Source organism: Pan paniscus, chromosome 12 (assembly GCF_029289425.2).
Source record: "Pan paniscus chromosome 12, NHGRI_mPanPan1-v2.0_pri, whole genome shotgun sequence".
Classification (NCBI taxonomy): domain Eukaryota; kingdom Metazoa; phylum Chordata; class Mammalia; order Primates; family Hominidae; genus Pan; species Pan paniscus.
In genome coordinates, this window is record NC_073261.2 from 100,066,478 (window position 1) to 100,089,071 (window position 22,594).

At 44.5% G+C, this 22,594-nt stretch overlaps 1 protein-coding gene across 4 annotated transcripts in view; it reads right to left on the bottom strand.

Moving 5' to 3' along the window:
• The window catches only part of DRC1 (dynein regulatory complex subunit 1), a 54,008-nt gene that overhangs the window by 5,861 nt on the left and 25,553 nt on the right, over positions 1 to 22,594 (bottom strand). For 3 of the 4 annotated variants that reach the window (XM_055108149.2, XM_063595037.1, XM_055108150.2), the window contains 9 exons: positions 20,256 to 20,393; positions 19,104 to 19,190; positions 17,972 to 18,094; positions 10,330 to 10,469; positions 6,494 to 6,628; positions 5,902 to 6,134; positions 2,050 to 2,162; positions 770 to 859; positions 173 to 403 (listed from right to left, as the gene is read on the bottom strand). In XM_055108149.2, coding sequence (XP_054964124.1) covers positions 173 to 403; positions 770 to 859; positions 2,050 to 2,162; positions 5,902 to 6,134; positions 6,494 to 6,628; positions 10,330 to 10,469; positions 17,972 to 18,094; positions 19,104 to 19,190; positions 20,256 to 20,393 — 1,290 coding nt within the window. The remainder of the gene's footprint in view (positions 1 to 172; positions 404 to 769; positions 860 to 2,049; positions 2,163 to 5,901; positions 6,135 to 6,493; positions 6,629 to 10,329; positions 10,470 to 17,971; positions 18,095 to 19,103; positions 19,191 to 20,255; positions 20,394 to 22,594) is intronic. The other variant, XM_003827062.3, reaches the window with a different exon arrangement.

Consider the following 22,594-nt stretch of genomic DNA (forward strand, 5'->3'; position numbering starts at 1 on the left):
TACCTAATGTAGGTGATGGGTTGATGGGTGCAGCAAACCACCAGAGCACATGTATACCTATGTAACAAACCTGCATCTTCTGCACCTGTAACCCAGAACTTAAAGTATAATAAAATAAATAGATAAATAAGAAAGAAAGAAAATGCTTTCTTCTCTTTGCACCTTGCCTTACCTGGAGGCTGGAAGATAAACGGTGAGCTCGATATTTAAGGAAGAAGTTCACCAGTTTATACAAGTCATCCTCACTTTCAATTCCAAGGGCCTGGGGCAAAAAACAGGATGGTTGCTCAAACACCCCATCAAAGAGACCATGGGCTTGGGCAGCTGACAGATGCTCAGCTCCTAAGAGCAGGCGGCTTGGCTTGTGGAGGGCATTCATCCAACGCTGGGAAGCAACTGTGAACTTGGGGACACACACATCAGAACACACAGAAACAATGCTCATAGAGCCAGGAACTGCTCCATATGGATCCCATGGCTGTGAGGATGCCTAGTGGGGCTGCACCAGATTTGAGTTTGGGGGTGTCAGGGAGAACCTACAACCTGAGAGGAAGATGCTAGTAGAGGGAGGGTCAGTGGTGGGAGACACTGCAGTGAGTCTGGGACCAATGTGTTGTGTGGAGAGCAGGTTAAGGGAAGGATGTGACAGGGAGCAGGGGAAGCCCCGGGAGATCCTCATCCATTGCCAGGGTTGAGGCAATGGCAGGGCCATCTGAGAACTCGCCCAGCTGCAGCCCCACTCGTGTCCTCCCAGCCCCGTTGGACTCACGGAGAAGATGGCATCCAGCCTCAGCAGATAGCATTCATTCTGCTCCAGGGGCAGGAGAAGGCTCAGCAGCTTGCTCTCTATGAGGAAGCCCTGGGGAGAAGGAAGAACGCATCTCCTGTCGGGGACAGGTTTCAGGAGCGAGTCCCAGGGTCTGCAGCTGCCCCGTGTAACACTCTAGGGACCATGCCACGGAGCAGACGCCCAGGGATGGGAGCCAGCAGTGGGCCCCAGCAAAGCCTTCGTGGGGTGCCCATGAACACCGCCCTCCCCAGGGAGCAAGGCCAGGGACAAGCAAGGCCAGGGACAAAGCCCATCCTCACCACAGACTTAGCTTTTCCCACCCAGAAGGGCACCAACCCACCTCACCCACAAGCCACTGGGCAAACTCCTGAGGACCCCACCACAGTCCAAAGCTGACCCAGTCACAGGCTCCTGCTTCACCCATAGTCTTGTCCCCAAATATCTACAGAACACAGCAGCAGGACAGGGAGGCATGGAAAGCAGTGGGCACCCCAAACAAAAACACAGCACACATGCGGTGGAAGGGAGAGGGCGGCTGAGCAGATGCGGTGCCCGCTTTGAGCTGGGATGCCTGGGGGAGAGCTCCATGGTGAGGCGGCCTCTGCATCCAGCTGCAGGTTCAGAGGGCAGAACCTGCCACCTGACCCCTTCAGCAGCAGCTGCCCTCAGTGGCAAGAGCCAGCCAAAGGCAACTGCCCTCACTATCCCAAAAGAATACACACTTCAGAACTGTAAGATCCAAACCAACTCTGCCCATGTTTGACTACAACCCAAACTCCAGCTGAACCAGCTCAATGCAGCTTTTATTCTAAGTCTAATCATGTTTGCTAACATACAATGCAGACATCCAAATCCTAACATAGCCAGAGTCACCCCCAAAACAAGCCCCTGAGAAGGGCCATGTCAGTGTGGCCACATCACTTAGCAAGTTGGTTCATGGAGGTGAGCTGGTGCAACTTCTGTCTCAGAAGCAGCATCATTTTAAGCTGGCAGGAGCCCTCCAGCTGGCCTAAACTATGCCATACTGGCCAACCAAGGTTAGACCCATTTTCCAGCTAGGCCAGCTCAGAGGCAAGGCCTCTATGAACCGGCCCTGAAGTCCAGGGGCCATCCTGACTCTGCTCCTCAGGGCCCAACCCTGGGCTTGGCCAGGGGAGGACTGGCCCACTCCTGACTCCAGGCTAGCACTGGCCCAGCAGAGGCCTCAGAAGCTGCACACCCCCGTGAGTCCCTCTGCTGCAGCCCCCGCCTGGCCTCACCGACTCGTCACACAGGAGCATCAGGATCCTCTTGGTAGTTTTTTCAGAAATTTGCTTCGGCAAATCCAGGTAGGACTCTGGTTCCGAGGTGGCCTCTTCTGCCTCCTCCTCTTCTGCAGATGGGTCATGGGGAGGAGAGAGAAAGAAAAAGAAGATAATTTCTGGAGCTAGTTGACTCTGAGAAACAGTCAGATGGCTTTCCTTGAGAAAATGTACCTCTTAAAAAGCCTCTGTGAGGCATTCTCACAGTCTCTTTATGATGAAAAAAGCCTATTACGTGGCGGGAAGGCGGGCTAGGGGGTTGGAATCAGAGACTACCTGGAGAACTCGGCCATTCCCAGCCAGCCTGTAATGCCCTACTTTTCCAAATTGCGTCTACCTGGAAACATCATACTCAAAATCCGGCCATGAACCAGGAAGTGGGAGGGAGAGTGTGAGCCCATTTATTCTTATTTCAGAGATGATCTAGTAAGTAGCTATATGGTTTCTAAACCTGCAACAGATTAGATAGAAGCAGCCAACTCAAAGCAGGGGCAGGTGGCTTTGCACATTCACAGATAATTTTTTTTTTTTTTTGAGATGGAGTCTCGCTCTGTCACCCAGGCTGGAGTGCAGTGGTGTGATCTCGGCTCACTGCAACCTCCGCCTCCTGGGTTCAAGTGATTCTCCTCCCTCAGCCTCCCAAGTAGCTGGGATTACAGACACCCACCGCGACACCTGGCTAATTTCTGTGTTTTTCGTAGAGATGGGGTTTTGCCACGTTGGCCAGGCTGGTCTCGAACTCCTGAGCTCAAGTGATCTGCCTGCCTCGGCCTCCCAAAGTGCTGAGATTACAGGCATGAGCCACGGCGCCCGGCCCGGAGAAATATTAACTGCAAGAACTGACAGCTGACAGCAAGAGCCAAAAATTTTCTTAATTAAAATTAAATTTTTAGGCCAGGCACGGTGGCTCACGCCTGTAATCCCAGCACTTTGGGAGTCCGAAGCAGGTGGATCACTTGAGGTCAGGAGTTCCAGACCACCCTGGCCAACATGGCAAAACCCCGTCTATACTAAAAATACAAAAATTAGCTGGGCATGGTGGCGCGCACCTGTAATCCCAGCTACTCAGGAGGCTGAGGCAGGAGAATCGCTTGAATCCAGGAGGCGGAAGTTGCAGTGAGCCAAGATTGCACCACTGCACTCCAGCCTGGGCAACAGAGTGAGAGTCTGCCTCAAAAAAACAAAAACCAAACAAAAAGCATAATTAAATTGTAAAAAACCAATCCCTAATAATCAAAAGTAAAACGAAACAAAAATTCCTATATGTGTATCAAGCTGGTGATATAACCACACAGAAATTATTCCAAGTGCATTTATTTTTATTTATTTGTTTATTTATTGAGACAGAGTCTCACTCTGTCACCCAGGCTGCAGTGCAGTGGCATAATCTCGGCTCACTGCAACCTCCACCTCCCGGGTTCAAGTGATTCTCCTGCCTCAGCCTCCTGAGTAGCTGGAATTACAGCCGCGCGCCACCATGCCCGGCTAATTTTTGTATTTTTAGTAGAGACGGTTTCACCATGTTGGTCAGGCTGGTCTCGAACTCCTGACCTCATGATCCGCCCATCTTGGCCTCCCAAAGTGCTGGGATGACAGGCATGAGCCACTGCACCCGGCCTATTTTTATTTTTTTTTATTTTTATTATTTTTTATTTTTTTGAGAAAGAGGCTCACTCTGTTGCTCATCCTGGAGTGCAGTGGTGCAATCTTGGTTCACTACAACCTCCACGTCCCGGGTTCAAGCGATTCTCCTGCCTCAGCCTCCTGAGTAGCTGGGATTACAGGCGCACGCCATGACCGGCTAATTTTTTGTATTTTTAGTAGAGACAGGGTTTCGCCATGTTGGCCAGGCTGGTCTCGAATTCCTGACCTCAGGTGATCTGCGCGCCTTGGCCTCCCAAAGTGCTGGGATTACAGGGGTGAGCCATCGCACCTGGCTCCAGGTGACTTTAAAATATAGCAATCTGTCTGTACATCCCTGGAGGGACACATTTTAAGAATAAAAGGAACCATAAAACAGTGTAAACTGTCGTTAGTAATCATTTGTTGGTGGCAGGGCTGATATTTTCCTCTGAGGCGGTTCTGTGATGCTGTGGGGAAGGCATGTGATTCATTATTTTGAAGTCACTGAGCACTAAGATTTTCAAGTTGGAAGAAAGGGGATACACTTTGATGCTGTTAAATAAAAATCCTGGCATCCTGTTGATGAGGAGGTATTAGGATGAACTCATGATTTATTTTATTACCAAAAAAAAGAAATCCTATACTCTCAGCTCTGTCCACTGAAAAGGCCTAGAAACAATGGCCAATCCAAAACAATAAGCACCCAGCGCCCACAGCGTGGTTTCTAAATACCATTCCCTGGGCATGCATGGTGACACAAGCCTGTAATCCCAGCACTCTGGGAAGGAATCGCTTGAGCCCAGGAGTTGAGACCAGCCTGGGCAACATGGCAAATCCATGTCTCTACAAAAAAATACAAAAATTAGCTGGGCATTGTGGCATGAGTCTTTGGTCCCAGCTACTTGGGAGGCAGAGGTGGGAGGATTGCTGAAGCCTTGGCGGCAGAGGTTGCAGTGAGCTGAGATCCCACCACTGCCCTCCAGCCTGGGTGACAGAGTGAGACCATCTCAAAAAAAAAAAAAAAAAAAATTCCCTATTTGAAAGGACCAGGGGATCCTTGGAGAAATGGCTGATTCCAGACAAGAGGCAGGAAAAGTACAATGTGTGCCTTGAACACCTGGTCATCCTGGAAAGCCAGGACGCTGTTAAAAAAAACTACTAGGGCTAGCCAAGCGCGGTGGCTCACACTCGTAATTCCAGCATTTTGGGAGGCTGAGGTGGGGGGATCACGGGGTCAGGAGATGGAGACCATCCTGGCCAATATGGTGAAACCCCGTCTCTACTAAAAATACACAAAATTAGCCGGGTGTGGCAGTGCGCACCTGTAGTCCCAGCTACTCCGGAGGCTGAGGCAGGGGAATTGCTTGAACCCGGGAGGCGGAGGTTGCAGTGAGCCCAGATCGCGCCACTGCAATCCAGCCTGGCAACAGAGCGAGACTCTGTCTCAAAAATAAATAAATAAATAAATAAATAAATAAATAAATAACTACTAGGGCTGAGTCAAAAGGACCCAGAAGCCAATATAAAGATTTCCACTAGCCAAAGATGGAACAATTTGAGCCTCAATAAGGATAATTACTTTAGTAAACTAAAATACATCAAATTTGTTTAAACTCATGCATTCATAATATTTTTTAAAAACTCATTGGTACCTTTGGAAGATGCTACAGGCCCAACCCATTATTTTGAAAACTGGTAAACAGAGAAAAAATAAGCATCTATCCTGCTTTTCATATACAGACTATCTCAGGGTAGCAAATTGCTGATGAAGGGAAGATTTTCTTTTAAGAAGTATTCTGTTAAATAAAGACACAAGAACAGAATCTAACATATCACCATTTTGCAATCCCTAATACAGTTAATGGATCTTAGACAATGATTAGCAATGGTTGCTAACATCACAAAAAGGGAGACAATTTAACATTAGTTTATCCCGATGGAGGTACTACACAATAGTGTACTTAGCAAAAATAAATTGGACCTGCATCTGATCAAGCTTCTAGACCTAACTGCCAGTTTATAATACAGGAGAGAGAGCAAAGCTATAAATTAGAGGAGACTTAAAAGCAATACCAATAATCATACTCTTCCCCCTCCTCCCTAGACTATCTCTAACGTGACTGGCTTGACCCGATGTTCTCAGGGGGCTCCTCCAGCTCTAAGGCTCTATGACAGTGTTCTAGTCACCTGAGCGCATAAGCATTTCTTCTACTATCTGTGTGGCGGACTTCTGGGGCTGCTGAGAAATAGGCCCAACATTGTTCAGGAACCAGAAATCAGGTGCTGCCCAGGGAAGCCCCAGATGATGGGTGTGGATGATCCTGTCCACATCAAAGGCTCTGGCTATTAGGTCCTTCGCCTCCTCTTCATTCATCAGCCAAATCTCCCGAAACTTCTCATCATCAATAAGAGCAAAATGCCTGTGAAGGAGAGTCACAGAGCATGGCCAGCTGGCCCCAGGACCTGGCCAGGGTCCCCTCAAATAGCAGCAGGGCAGGAATATGAAAAGGAGCTGTGCTAATTCCTGGGCCTGGCCCCATCCCTGGGCGGCTGATTCCCACTTACGATAAACTGGAAGCCATCCCAACACATCTCAAGAAAAGGCAGGTGACACGCAAGTGAAGGGCCAGGGGAACACACCACAAAAGGTTAACTAGTGCCTGGTCCAGCCCCAGAATAGCTGGTGACATCAAGTCCAACGAAATCACAGCTTGTACAAACTCCATCCCCGTCACCTCTATGCTAGGACAAGTGCCTTAGGACCAAGTCCTTAAGATACCTCATGGCTTTCTGTAGCTCCTTGAATTGCATCACAAGACGTTTGTAGTCCGAGGTTAGAGACTGGTTCTCCTCCTGAAACTGCTTTATTTGCTTGGCATATTTTGATCTCAGATTGTTAAGTATATCATGCAGGCTGGTTGAAGGAGAAAAAAGTTAGTCTGCAGCTGAATAGAAGGTATGACGCATGTTCCTCTCATCCACCTGATTCAGCTCTACCACAAACCCAGGAGCAGATCTGTGGAAGAGCAGAAAACCCTCCCATATATTCCAAAACACAGATCCCATTTTGGTCAACAAAAGGAAGGCAACAGGAGATCATGGGACAGTCCAAAACGAAACGCATTGAAAACAATCCAGAGCCCATTCCCACCAAGAGGCAGCCTCCTACTCAAGACTGTGGACAGAACCTACTTCACAATACATCATTTGTCAGAATGCCCATCCCCATACCTAGGGCCAGCCTCACATATTTAAATAATCTATCTCAACGATTTCATTGTCATGACTTGGATGTTTAATTCAATCATGAAGCAAGGAAATTTTAAAGAAAAAAATGCATATCACAAAAGCCTATGATACATAAATCTTCCAGCCTCAAAGAGCTGATACCGTTAACAGGTCCAGTAACTCATTCATTCATTCATTTATTCACTCATCCACATACTCATTAAACAAACATGAAATGCCACTTCTGTGCAAGGATATGTTGAAAGACAAAGATGAATACAAAGATACATTTCAATACAAGGTACTATCAGTCTAGTCAAAAACAAAGACAAACGTTAATTACAGTACAGCGTGGAAAGTGCTATAGGAGAGTTTTATGCAGGGTGCCAGGGAAGCCCAGAGGTGAGGCATCTAACTTACCCAGGCTTGCAGGGGAGGGGATGGTCCAAAATTTCCAGAACAGCAAGAGGCAGTTAAAACCTGTCCAATAGCACTGTGAATCCAGGCACGGCACAGCTCACCATCTCACTGCTAACAGGAGCTCTGTGCATGGAAACTTGGCCCATAAAATATGCATGGCAGGCACAAGTTTTAGACCCAGGCCCATACTTCAGACTTCAAACTACTACAGAGGTGTCTCTTATCAGTGCCCCATTCACACAGTAACAGAGAAGCTGAAGGCCAACGTATTTTAAGTTTAGAAATTCTAAAAATAAGATTTTCCCTCTCCTAAGCATTATTCTGAAGTGATCAAAATGTCTCTCAAATGCAAACATTCATCATTCATATTTTCATCATCAAGAAAATGCAAAAAAGTCGTTACCTTAGTCTCTGATAGAAAGAAACAGCTAACCCATTTCCTTAACTACAGCCTTCAAGGAGGCTTTCCAAGCACAGATGTAAAAATAAGTAGTCATTCCAAAGTGTTTTTTTCCAATGTCATGCAGTAAAGGAGTTCCTATGTGTCATCTAATTACCAGAGCTAACAAAACAAACTCCAGGTGCATACTGAAGGTCTGGGCAAGACAGCAGGCGAGGAAGTGAACAGGGAAGAATGGCTGCAAGAGGAAGCTCAACAAAAAAAGTCCAGAGTCCTTAGTGCCTGGAAGCTAGAGATGCAGGGGAGTGAGGCTGGAGAACTGGAAACAGGGAGCAGAGGCAAGTCTGGTTTCAGAAACTGTGCCCTGGAAACGACAGGGCCTCTCCAAGCTGAACTGTTACGTTGGCAGTTCCAGGTAAATGAAAGGTGAGCTCAGGATTGGGGATATGAGGTTGGCAGTCATCAACAAAAAGGGGATATTCAAAACCATGAGACTGAGCTATGTGGCAGATGAAATAAAAATTAAAAGCAATGGTAAGGCCTGGGTTTTCTAGATTGTCTTATCTAGATACTCAAGACATATCAAGCAAGGGAAAGCAGAACCACCAAAGGAAACAAATACATTAAGAAAGAAGAGCAAATATTTTAGGGTCATCTAAACCAAAGAAGAAAATCCAGTATCCAATCATAATAGATGAGGCCTGAGGAGAAGCCACTGCGCTTGGCTAGAAGGGCATCATCAGTATCCTACCGCGGGAAGTTTTTATCCAATCCTGGGGTCGTAGGTTGCTATGGCTTGAATGTAACTCCTCCAAAATTCAGTGTTGTCAATGTGATAATATTAAGAGGCGGGACCTTTAAGAGTTAATGAGGCCATGAGGGCTCCTCCATCATGAATGGGATTATGGGATTAAGGCCTTTATAAAAGAGGCCTCCCAAAGCCTTAGGCCAGCTTGCTCTCCTGCTCTTCTGCTGTGTGAGGACACAGCGTCCCTCCCCTCTGAAAGATGCAGCCCTCACTAGAAACTGAACCTGCCAGCCTTGATCTTGGCCTTCCCAGACTCCAGAACTGTGAGAAATAAACTTTTGTCTTTGTAAATTATCCAGTCTCAGGTAGTCTGTTAGAGCAGCACAAACAGATATGTCAAATTATGAAATGTTGGGTCGTGGTGAGCAGGAAAGGAAAATGGCAATGAAAGCAAGAGACGAAAAGATAGTGCTTAGAAACAGCAGGGTCCATTGAAGGGTTTTTCAGGCTGAGGGAAAGCTGTCTGAGTTTGAAATAAGAGGGAAGATTCCACTCATCTCTCAGCCACACGCATCAAACCCAAGCTCTGCCTCAAGCGCCTCCTCCCACCTCCCACCTTACCCATTCTCTTCACCCACTGTGTGACTTTCTGAATCCTACGTCCTTGCCTTCAGACCAGCCATTCCCAGCTGCCAGCACTGTCCACCTGGAGTCTCCTCTTAACTGCTTTTTGCCAATTCATGTCCCCACCCCCTCCAGTATTTCACTTCTTTGGGAAGCTTTCCCAGGTGCCTCCTCACTGTATTGATGTGTGCCTTTCTTGGATGTTCCGCTATCTAGTACGGTGCATATATAGTGGGAATTTTTTCATAAATATTGTCCCCTGACTATTCTTGTTTCCCAGACAATCAGGCTTAAGATGCCATCTCATTTATTCAGTATCATTTTCTGTAATAAGTAACTACCAAAAGGTCAACTGATGTTCCTCTACACATTCAACATGTGTCCAAAATGTATCTATTACCAATCTACAAGTGGAAGAATTCCTAAATAATAATAGGCTATTTGGGGTTTGGAGGGAAATCCCCAATCTTGTCTCCTTCCACAAGCAAGAAGTCTTATTTCACTCTGGTCCTCAGAGCCTAGCACAATGGTCTGAAACTGAGAATGCAATTCTTAAAGGAAGAAAGGCAGGAAGGATAGGAGTAAGGAGATGAGGAAGAACGGAAGGATGTATGAGAAATTTCAAGCAATAGGTACCTTTCAATGAGCCACGGTATCTCCACAAAAGCAAACTGGCACATGTCATGAGTACTTAGGTTGGTATTATTTGCAAGAGGAAAAGGTTGGAAGCAATCTACATGTCCATCATTAGAGACTGGTCAAATAAATCATAGTGCATCTATGCAGTGGGTAGTAAGCAGCTTAAGAAACTGTGAAAGCTCTCTATGAACCGGGATGGAAAGGTCTTCAAGATATACAGGAGTGTGTACAGACTGCCATCATTTGTGTAAAAGCAGATGGGGGATGAGAATATTTGTGTGGGCTTGTATATGCCTAATGAAATTCTGGAAGAGACAAACAAATAATGGTTACAGAGGTAGGAAAGAGGAACAAGACGAATGGGGATGGAAGATCTTTTGCTATGTACTCTTTTCTTGGGGAGAGATTGAATGTATTAACTTTTCCAAAAAACTATTTTACTAAGTGTTGGTTATATTTTTAATGGTTTCTACCCCTTCAATAGAAAAAAGTACATATCCATCCCTATTCTCAGCACAGAAGGCCCAGAAGAAAGACGCTCTGCATGCTAGCTTACCGATTGATCTTCCTCTTCTGCTGGGATTTAATTACTGTGCTTTCTTCATCTCTCTTCTTCAGCACCTGCAAGTTGTACTCTAATTTCTCTTGGTTTAGCTGATAAATTGCTTTCCTCTGCTGAAGCTGCTGCTCAAGAATCTAAAGTTAAAAAAACTATATATATATATATACACACACACACACACACACAAACACACTAACTCTACACCTGCATCCTTAGTATTATATACACTAGAGTATTTAAAATGTCTTTTGGGGAACATGCTTTATATAGGTAAATATTTACATAGACATGCTTATATAATCCTGTTTATGTCTGTTTATTTACCTAGCTACGCATAGCCATATTCAGATGTATTCATCTTTGTACCTATATTCATAAAGAATAAAGAGGTAAAAGTATTGGTAGAAATTTATACTGGAAGTAATATAAAAAGAAACTTTCCTACATTTATAAACTTATCTGCTCTGTGAATTATATCTAAAATTGTATGCAAATAAAGGTATGCTCTGAAATACAAATATATATATGTGTGTATATATATCCTCTGATAAATTGTTCAAGTCATGTCAGAGGAACCTTAGGGACAAGTGCCTCAGCCTGCATTTTTAGAAAATGTATCATGAGAGTCAAGTTAAAGGCCAACCAGATAAAATACAAGTCAATGAACTATAAGCTAAAATCTGTGTACCTAAAGCCTAAGAGAGATCACACAGCTTTCAAGTCCAACTAACTCTGCTAACTTCCGCCAGACCCTTTAGAGATATGAGTAGCCCCTCTAAAAACACCATAGAAATAAATATGGCCACAAAAACTTAAAATTTCCCCCACTTTGACCTTCCAGGGCAGAAGTGTTAGTGTTTAGCAACCCAGGCTCATTTAAAAGGAGGACAGACACAGTCATCCTTACTTTTTGGATTTCCATTAGCTGTATTCATTCATTCAGCAACTATTTATTGTGTGCCTAATCTATGTCAGATACTTTTCAAGGTGCTGTTGGGAAAACACTAGTGAGAAAGGCATAGTTCTGACCTGTCTAGAACAGAGGCAGATAAACAAACACTAGTGATAAGAAGCAAGATAGAGGGAAGGCCAGACCGTTATGGGATCAATGAGAGGAGCACTGTCCTTGGTCTTGAGGGACCAGGGAAGGGATCCCTGGAAGACGGCGTGTCTAGCTGAGACCTAGAGAATGTGCTGGAGTTACGCAGGTGCCACCTGAAGGGAGAGCGCTCTGGAGAGAGGAAATAGCATATATGAGGCAAGGGGGGTGGGTGCTTTGGGAAAACCACAAGAAGATTTAGATGTGAGGCACGAGGCAAGGAATGGTCAGAAATGAGGCTGACAGAGCAGCAGAGACTTCCCAAGCTAGGAATTTAAAGCATTATCCTGAAGTCAATGGAGGGTCACTGAAAATGTTAGGCAGGGAAGGAAAATGGTTGGTCCAGTCACTGTAGAAAGATCACCCAGACAGGTTGTGAAAAAAAGATCAGAGAGAGGCAAGGCTGGAGGCTGGCATGCTCCTGCCTCTCCCGAGTGAAATGCAGGAATGGGGAAGGCAATCAAGTGGAATCAGAAACTCAATAAAACTGCCACGTGTGTGCTGTCTCCAGCCTCCATCCCATCTCCCTCTGCTGGACTACAGACTCTGGCCCAGGAATCGACAGAGGAAGTGATTCCAAGCGGCTATCACAGCCTGCTCTGGGTCATACTCGAGGAGGGCTCCTGGCTAGGAGGTGACGCTTCACTGGGTCAGGAAGCACAGGTGATCCTCCCGTCTCAACTTCCCAAAGTGCTGGGATTACAGGCTAGAATACTTTTATATATTATGCCGTTTCATCATATATGAAATATTTAATATGTTTACCATGTCATAACAATTTGCCATTTCCCTACAGTCGTGTGTGTGTGTGTGTGTATATACATAGTTATATATACTTTTAATAATTTTCTCTACTATAAAATAATGCTGGGACAAATTATATACACAACTCTTAGGGAAATTTATTTCCTTAGGTAGATTCGTAGAAGTGAAATGACTAAGTCAAAAGTTCTCAATAAATTGCTTTCCAAAGAGCAACCTATGGTTTATGCTCCCACTGGCCATGGGTGTAAGTGCCCACCTCACCCCATCCTGTCAGCATCGAGCATCGTGCCGGGCAGACCCTGCAGCTCCAAGTGCAGGCCTGGCTCTTGGGGAGGGAACTTGGGGCAGGGCAGGGAGCTGCCAGAAGCTTCAACTGCAACTACAAAGGACCCTTTCTGAGCCTGTTTAAAATTTAATTTTGAAATGTCTGACTTGAACAGTATCCCAAAGGACCTATGGATGATGCCAACAGCACAGCCTCATTTCAATGGCAGTTATCTGGGTGGTCCCAGGCTGAGGTGCTTTGGGCCCTGTCCCCTTCTAGGGATGGCCCTGAGTGTCTCCCAGGAAAGGGATTCTCAGCAGCTCTTCTTGCAAAGTTGCAATGATTTATGCCTCCATTCCTCAAATGAAACCAGCTCTGCCACTTCAAATGTTACCAGCCTTGGTCATCGTGAGTGAGTCAGGAATTAGGACACAAACCAACACATGCGGACTGAACATAAGGGAAGCCATTGGTCTATGAGGCAGCTCGGCACAAAAGTCCAATAGAAAAGCTCCACATGGGATGTAACCATTTGAGAACGTATGAGCACTCACAGAGAAGGAGGGTCTTCGGAACTGCTCTCAATTTGGGATGACAATGAATGGCTGTTCCGTCTTCCTGGGAACTGACCCATGTGGGGGCCCTGAGACCCAGAGTGCCTGAATATCTGCTCCGATGATTTCCAGGGAGCCCTCCTTCTTCTCGTGGCCTTGCAATAATCCCCTATCCCTAAGACAGCATTTCCCAGACTTATTTGGCCATAGGATTGTTTTTATATTTACAATACAACAAGAGCATGTGAACTATAAATGCAAGCTCTACCATATGCACGCTTATGTGAATTTCATTCTTAAAGGCAGGTTATTACATAATAATATGTATATGGATGGCTGGGCATGGTGGCTCATGCCTGTAATCCCAGCACTTTGGGAGACCAAAGAGGGAGGATTGCTTGAGGCCAGGAATTCGAGACCACCCTGGGCAACAAAGTGAGAACCTATCTCTACAAAAAAAAAAATTTAAATTAGCCAGGCATGGTAGCATGTGTCTGTAGTCCCAGCTATTCGGGAGACTGAGGTGGGGGGTTTGCTTGAGCCTGCTGGGAAGTCGAGGCTGCAGTGAGCCGAGATCATGCCACTGCACTACAGTCTGAGCAACAGAGGAAGAACCTGTCTCCAAAAAATAAAGGGCAGGGGGAGTGGGTGGGCAAAGAACATGAATAACACTTTTCAAAAGAAGGCATACATGCAGCCAACAAACATGACAAAATGATCAGCATCACTAATCATTAGAGAAATGCTAATCAAAACCACAATGAGACACCATCTCACACCAGTCAGAATGGCTATTATTAAAAAGTGAAAAAAAAAAAGAAACAGGAGATGCTGGTGAGGTTGCAGAGAAAAAGGAACGCTTACACACTGCTGGAGGGAATGTAAATTAGTTCAGGCATTGTAGAAAGCAGTGTGGCAATTCCTCAAAGAATGTAAAACAGAGCTACCATTTGACCCAGCAATCTCATTATTGGATGTATACCCAAAGGAATATAAATGGTTCTACCACAAAGACACATGCGTGCATATGTTCATTGCAGCCTATTCACAATAGCAAAGACATGGAATCAACCTAGATGCCCATCAACGGTAGAATGGATTTTTTAAAATGTGGTACATATACACCATGGAATATTATGCAGCCATAAAAAGAACAACATCATACAGTTTGACATAAAGGTTTAAAAAAAAAAAAGAATGAGAATATGTCCTTTGCAGCAACATAATTGGAGCTGGAGGCTATTATCCTAAGCAAACTAACATAGGAACAGAAAACCAAATACCACATGGTCTCACTATAAGTGGGACCAATGAGAACACATGGACACAAAGAGGGGAACGGTAGACACTGGGGCCCACTTGAGGGTGGAGGTTGGGAGCAGGGAGAGGATCAAAAAACTACCTATCGAGTACTATGCTTATTACCCGGGTAATGAAATAATCTGTACAGCAAACCCCTATGACGTGCAGTTTACCCATATAACAAACCTGCACATGTACCCTGAACCTAAAATAAAAGTTAAAAATACCTGTAATTGATTTTGTTAAATGTCTGTGCTTATTATTCAATTATCCAAAGATATTTTTGCAAAGTTGCAGTTCATGTTCCCAAGACTAATGGCAAAACATGATGTTTGTGTTTTATGAGTCATCGATAAAGATTACAAGCTAACCTGCCACAAAAGTCCTTCTATGGTAAAGGTAGCATAAGTGTTGACAACACCTTCCCTCTTTTTTCCTGGAGCAGCACAAGCTTCTCCACAGCTGCTTTTGGGTGTCATCTCTTGCCCATGGGCTCAGGGAAAGAGGCTGCCACCAATGTGCCAGCAGGATGGAAATTTAAAACAGCCTTTCCCTCTGGCCTTCTCTGCTGACTCCAGAGACCCCACTGGGCCTATTTACCACAATCTCGACCCTAAGCTGGGCCTGCAGGATTCCATGTTGGAACCCTAAGACTGGCAATGTCATCTCAGGCCACACTGTTGCTCCCCCTTTCTGCCCCATCTCTTTCTCTTTGACACTATTTGTGTAGCTTTCTTTCTTTCTTTTTTTTTTTTTTTTTTTTTTTTTGAGACGGAGTCTGGCTCTGTCGCCCAGGCTGGAGTGCAGTGGTGAAATCTCGGCTCACTGCAAGCTCCGCCTCCCAGGTTCACACCGTTCTCCTGCCTCAGCCTACTGAGTAGCTGGGACTACAGGCGCCCGCCGCTATATCCGGCTAATTTTTTGTATTTTTAGTAGAGACGTGGTTTCACCATGTTAGCCAGGATGATCTCGATCTCCTGACCTCATGATCCACCTGCCTTGGCCTCCCAAAGTGCTGGGATTACAGGCATGAGCCACCGTGCCCGGCGGTAGCTTGCTTTCTTAATAGATTATAAGTTCCTTGAGGGCAGGGGCTGTACTTTGCTTATCTCTGTGCTTTGCACAATGTAAATTAATATAGTGTAAATAAATAACATATTTAATTTGGGGGGATTAATATTCTGGTTTTAAAGGTAACAGCCCCTAAGTTTAAGCTGAACATCTTACAATCCTAAATGATTGTATAAGGCCTACAGATAAAAACATTTGCTTCCTGCATCAAGAATTAAATGTTTCTAGCAGTTTTCTTTTAGGGTGGTGGGCAGGGGTAGGGAGTTTCCCCCTAAGTACACAATGATTACAGGCTTCTCTTTGCTCTGTTATTCATAACATGACCTTTACTGGCAGTAAGCACTTGAATAGTAAGACATTTTTTCTTACTTCTTGTACCTTACCCATCATCCAAATCTATGTGTACTGGATCCTTCCTATTTTTGTGGTTTGCAAGAATTTTAGTTCCATATTTTAGAATTGATAGAGTGCTATGCATTAGTTGCAAAGAGCAAATTTGAAGTTGAGCTGCATGTTATATCTTCTTAACAAAAATCAGTGCCATTTGGCTTGAATGTCTAGTGAAAGTACACTTAAGAGTCACTTTGATAAAGTTTAACCTACTAAAACATTCCACATGTTGCCACATGGGTAGTCCCTGATTGGATGATTTTTTTTTCCCTCTGTTACAGTGTGGAAAGCGGTACAGGTAGCCTCGGTTTCCACCTGACACAGGAAAGAACTATGACGCAAAGGCACTGTGACCCCTTTCTGCCTGAAATGTCTCCATCTGCACACATGCCACCATCAGTCAACCTGGACAGGGACAGCCAGTGGTACCAGGTCTCCCAGGCTCCCCGCCTCCCTGCCCACCACTTCTCTGATCTTACCCTACCTCCTACACCCACCCCAGGATCTCCCCATGTCCTAGAAGTTTTTGCTTCACTCAAATATTTGGACATTGGATTAAGAACATGAAATTCCATATATCTCACTGAGGCCAACAGTATGTAGTTTTGTCAGGTAAATTATCACAGAAACAAGATAAATTCAGAAAGCTTAACAATAGCCATTTTCAGTAAAATCATATCACATGTACAGCCCACAGAAATAGTGCTATTGTATTACAGATTTGTAGTGTTCTGTCAGTAACTCTCATTTCTGTGACATTAATATGAGAAGGACCTGGGAAAATTCTCAAGACTGGTAAATATATTTGTAACCCAATGGGGTTTTTAATTTAACTTCATGATATCAAGTAACAGGAAAAGAACTGAAATTCTAACAAAAGCTTCGTGGAAAAGCTTTCATCTAACACCTTTTTCTACATAGAGACTGAAATGAACAGACCATACTTGAATATTAAGATGCAATTACATTACATCTACATGTAATTAGAGATACATTTTTTAGCTGGTATTGAAACAGAATCCTAGGCTTGGAAAAAACTTTAGAAACCAGAAATAACCTCCTACTACTGCAGGAATCCTTCTTCAATACCAAAGACAGACACAGTCATTCAGCCTTTGCATATTTTGAGATAAAGCAATCTTTGTTTTGTGGAACGCCTTTCTGAATATTAGACAGTTCTAGCTCTTAGAAGCTTATTTCTGATAGTCAGAATTTGCCTCACTGAAATTTCCAACCATCAGTCAAGGGGCTGTTTGAAATAAGGGGAAGAATATAGGCTTTTGAGCCAGATAGAATTGGATTTGAATCCCGGGTTTATCGTGTACTAGATATATAGCTTTGTCTCTAAGCTTCAGATTTCTGATGTATAAAATGCCGTTGGTGATGAGGATTAGAGATACCATTCATTAAGTGCCTGGAATATGGGAGAGACTCACTTGATGGCTGCCACTATTACCAGTAGCTGTCCTAGCTTTGGCTCTCTGACACAGCCAAATTGGCCTAGGGACATTTTTCCTTTGCCAGGAGAAAATGGCTTCCAGACCTCTGCAGCATCTTGGCAGTTTTTCTTTCTTTCTCTTTCTCTTCCTTTCTTTTCTTTTCTTTCTTTCCTTTTCTTTTCTTTTTCCTTCCTTTCTTTCTTCCTTTCTTTCTTTTCTTTCTTTTTCTCTCTTACTTTCTCTCTCCCTTTCTCTCTTTCTGACCAAGTCTTGCTCTGTTGCTCAGGCTGGAGTGCAGTGGTATGATCACAGCTCACTACAGCCTTAAACTCCTGGGCTCAAGTGACCCTCCAACCTCAGCCTCCTGAGTAGCTGGGACTACAGGTGTGTGCTACCAGGCTCAGCTAATTTCTTTTTATTTTTTGCCGAGACACAGTTTCACTATGTTGCCCAGGTTGGTCTCGAACTCCGGGGCTCAAGCGATCCTCATGCCTCGGCCTCCCAAAGTGCTGGGATTACAAGTGTAAGCCACTGTGCTCAGCTCACCTCCACTGGTTTCTTAAAGAAAGCATCCCTCCTGTACATGAGCTCCTTCAGATATGAACATTTAAAAGAAGGCAGATGATTAATAAATACGTGCTGAAGGGACTACCTCTAGAATATCACAGGTAGTTGCTAAATATCAAACATTCACAGGTGTTCGCCATCTGCTCTGCCACCCAGGCACCCTAGTGAGGACCAGCTGTTGCACCTGCACATCCTGCTCCAGCTTGATCTTGATCATGTTGTATTCTTCGCAATCCCAGATCCTCTGCCTGTTCAGCTGCTTCTCATAGTCCTCTACTTTCTTCATGCGGTTGTTAAGATACTCCAGCTAAAGGCACAGGAAGACAAGGGAAAAGTTAGGGACCATCCTTGCCCCACCTCAATCCTTCGGATGGCCTGCCCAGCATGACACAGGGGAGAGTTTGGAAGTTTCACGGCTCCACAGGGAGTCTGGTGGCTTTCAGAAGTCCTGAATACCCAAGGCTTTTAGGACTTGGCTTGTATTGCCTAATGGGGTCATTACTCCAGAAACTCTAAGAGGAATGCTCCATTATGAAATTAAGCTCATCTCCTTGAAGTCTAAATATTTGAAAAAAAAAGAAAAGAAATTACGCACAGACCCTGAAATCAGATGTTTATATTTCTAAAAAGTCTATTGGATCTTGGTCAAGTTGCTTATTTGTTCTTCACAACTCTGAAATAAAGTGATAATCCCACACCCTTTAAAAAGGTGTCTTAAAACACCTTGGGCCATGAATATTCACAGCTGGGTGAGATACCCAGTAAACAGAGGGGAAAGTGACGGGCCCACGGAAAACAGAGCAAGCTGCCCAGGTGGTACTCACCACCACCCAAGAGACAATCCCCATCTGCAAGGCCACACGGATTAGCTAGGAAATGCAGTAATGAACGCAGTAGCATTCAGCCACAGCAATTCTACTTAAGACACAAAAAGGCGGCCGGGCGCGGAGGCTCACGCCTGTAATCCCAGCACTTTGGAAGGCCGAGATGAGCGGATCACGAGGTCAGGAGATCGAGACCATCCTGGTCAACATGGTGAAACCCCGTCTCTACTAAAAATACAAAAATTAGCATGGTGGTGTGTGCCTGTAATCCCAGCTATTCGGGAGGCTGAGGCAGGAGAATCACTTGAACCAGACAGTCGGAGGTTGCAGTGAGCCGAGATTGCTCCACAGCATTCCAACCTGGTGACAGAAGCAAGATTCCATCTCAAAAAAAAAAAAAAAAAAAGATAGAAAAAGGCTAGCTAGCAAATTCAGTCACAGTAAAAATCACCCAGGCCCCAAGGATCACCCTTGACAGGCTCCACCCTTTACCTCTTTGGCATTATGAGCCTGAAGGGCTCGCTCCCATTTCTTCTTATTACTGGCCAGTAGCTCTTGGCGTTCCACCTCAAATGCTTTCTACGACCAAGAAGGAAAAACACTCTTGCATCTGTTTTGATTGGGCAGGTCCCACCAGTGTCAAAGAACTTTTAGGTAACTATAAGTGCCATACCACCGACCACATAGAAAAAGTCAAATCCAAATTCAGACCTGCCAAGTTTCATGAGACCAAATGGCTATGGAAGGAGCTGCATGGAAATTAGCGTTATGAAGACGATACTCCAAATGCAGAGAGGAGGTGTGCCAACAGTCCCATGGCTTAGTCAATATCAGAGGCAGGGAACTGGAGGAAGGCCAGTGCCCCTGTTGGCAGTCACACGGCAGGCCATGGTGTGTAATTCAACTGTGACTACCACTGATGCGTTGCCATGGTTGGGGATCCCATGAAGCAAAGGCAGCATGAAACTCACAAGGGGTAGGTTTGGGAATGCAGAAACTCACAAGGGGTAGGTTTGGGAATGCACAAGGGGTAGGTTTGGGAATGCAGAGTCTCCAACAACCGAGAGAGAGAGAGGCCTCCACCTTCTTGGCTCTCTTCCATCTTGGAAAGGGCTAAATCTCAATCTCAATCTTGAACATTTCATTCAAATTCAAAATACTGATTCCTGAATCCTATGCAGCACTCCCCTTTGCTGCTGTCCGCCCCAATTGCCATAAAGAAACAAATAAATGCCTCACACAGGCTTTATGCTTATGGAGTGCTAATCCCCCTTTTTTATTCCCCAACCTCTTGCTCATCTTATTTTCTTTCAAAACACTTATTACCACCTGTAAAATAATATATTTAGTAACTTGTTTATTGTCTAGCTGCTTCCTACTAGCATACAGTTTCCACCAGGAACTTTGTTTTGTTCACAGCTGCACCCTCAGGCCCCTGGAACAGTGCCCAGCATATAGTAGACACTTGATATGTACTTGTCATATGAATGAATGAGTAAATAAATTAATAAAACCTGAGAGCAGAAACAGAAATCAGCAGACAGAGAAGTCATGTAGGGCCCTCCTTAGATTATTAGGACAGACCTAGACCTCCTCCCAGGGGCCCCCCAAGAGCAGAAACCAGGTCTTTTCACACCCTGTTACCTCAATGTTATAGAGCTCCTCACGAAAGGTTTTCATCACATTCTTCACCTGTTCTTCCATCCGCTCCAGAAGCAGGCAGATGTCATCTGACTGTTTCTTCAAATCCTTCACATACTGGTCATCCTTTGTTTTTAACTCCTAGAAAAGAGCATGTAAAAGTCTGGCCACAAAATGTGTCAGGAGCAGAAGGTGCCAAGCACTCTCTCTAGACCCCTCTCACCAGAATCTGTCAACGTTAGGACATGAAACTGTACAAAAAGGGCTGGGCACAGTGGCTCACACCTATAATCTCAGCACTTTGGGAGGCTGAGGCAAGTGCTTCAGCTCAGGAGACCAGCCCGGGTAGTATGGCAAAACTCTGTCTCTACAAAAAAATATAAAAATTAGCCAGACGTGGTGGTGCACGCCTGTGGTCCCAGCTACTTGGGAGGCTGAGGTGGGAGGATCGCTTGAGCCCAGAAGGTCAAGGCTACAGTGAGCCATGATTGCACCACTGCACACCAGCCTGGGAGATGGAGCAAGATCCTGTCTCAATAATAATAATAATAATAATAATCATCATCATCATCATCATCTGTACAAAGAGAAAGTGGTTTCAGAAGAGTCTTAGAAGGCCTGAGATAAAGCATAGTAGATGGAGTGGAATGGACTCTGCTCAGGGCAAAGCTCTTAACAAGCACCCAGGACCAAACCCCTCAATGTTATCACCTGCTGCAAATCTCCCTGCAAGCTCCCAGAAAGCCTAGAGTGTCCTAGCTGAGCAATTACTGTCCAGGTTCCAACACGAGAACATATCTACTGCAGACTAAGTTGCATTCCTTAACTAAGGACTAAACTCTGGAACAGCATTTGCTGTAAAAATACTACGGTCATGTGCTGCATAGCAACATTTCAGTCCATGATGGACCACATATACGACAGTGGTCCCATAGGATTATAATACAGTATTTTTTTTTTTTTGAGACAGAGTCTTGCTCTGTTGCCCAGGCTGGAGTGTAGTGGCTCGATCTCGGCCCACTGCAAGCTCCACCTCCCGGGTTCATGCCATTCTCCTGCCCCAGCCTCCCAGGTAGCTGGGACTACAGGCGCCCACCACTATGCCTGGCTAATTTTTTGTACTTTTAGTAGAGACAGGGTTTCACCGTGTTAGCCAGGATGGTCTCGATATCCTGACCTCGTGATCCACCTGCCTCGGCCTCCCAAAGTGCTGGGATTACAGGCATGAGCCACCGCGCCCGGCCATAATGTGGTATTTTTACTGTGCCTTTTCTGTTTAGATACACAAATACTTAGCACTGCGTTACAACTGCTTACAGTATTCAGTACAGTAGCATTCTGGACAGGTTTGTAGCCTAGGAGCAATTAGTTATATCATATACCCTAGGTGTGTAGTAGGTTATACCATCTAGGTTTGTGTAAGCACATGTTATGATGTTCTCACAACAATGAAATCACCTAACGATGCATTTCTCAGAATATATCCCCATCATTAAGTGACACGACTGTATTTCTATTAGATAGCTAATAATTCTACAATTATACAAAGCTTTTACTTCTAGTTAAAAGTTTATCCCTTGAAAAGACATCAGAATTGGAAGAGTTAAAATTACCTTTGTTCACAAATGATATGATCTTATATGCAGAAAAACTAAAGATTTCACACACACGAAAACCTGTTAGAACTTAAATTCAGCAAAGTTGCAGGACACAAAATCAAAATTCAAAAATCACACTATTCACAATAGCCAAGAATTAGAATCAACCTAAGTGTCCATCAGCAGATGAATGGATAAAGCAAATATGGTACCTATACACAAGGGAGTACTATTCAGCCACAAAAGAGAATGAGATCCTGTCATTTGCAACGACATGGATGGAATTGAAAGGCATTATGTTAAATGAAATAAGCCAGGCACAAAAATTCAAACTTTGCATCTTCTCACTCATTTGTGGGAGCTAAAAATTAAAACAATTGAACTCGTGGAGATAGAAAGTAGAATGATAGTTAGCAGAGACTGAGAAGGGTAGTGTGGGGGGTCGGGGAGGAATGGGGGTGGTTAATAGGTACAAAAATATAGTTAGAATGAATAAGATCTAGTATTTGACAGCACAACAGGGTGACTAAGGTCAGCTAGATTTATTGTACATTTTAAAATAACTAAAAGAGTATAACTGGAATGTTTGCAACACAAAGAAATGATACATGCTTGAAGTGATGGATACCCCATTTACCCCAATGTGATTATCACACATTGTATGGCTGTATCAAAATATCTTATATACCCCATAAATATATACACCTACCCATAAAATTTTTTAATTTTAAATTAAAAAAAAAA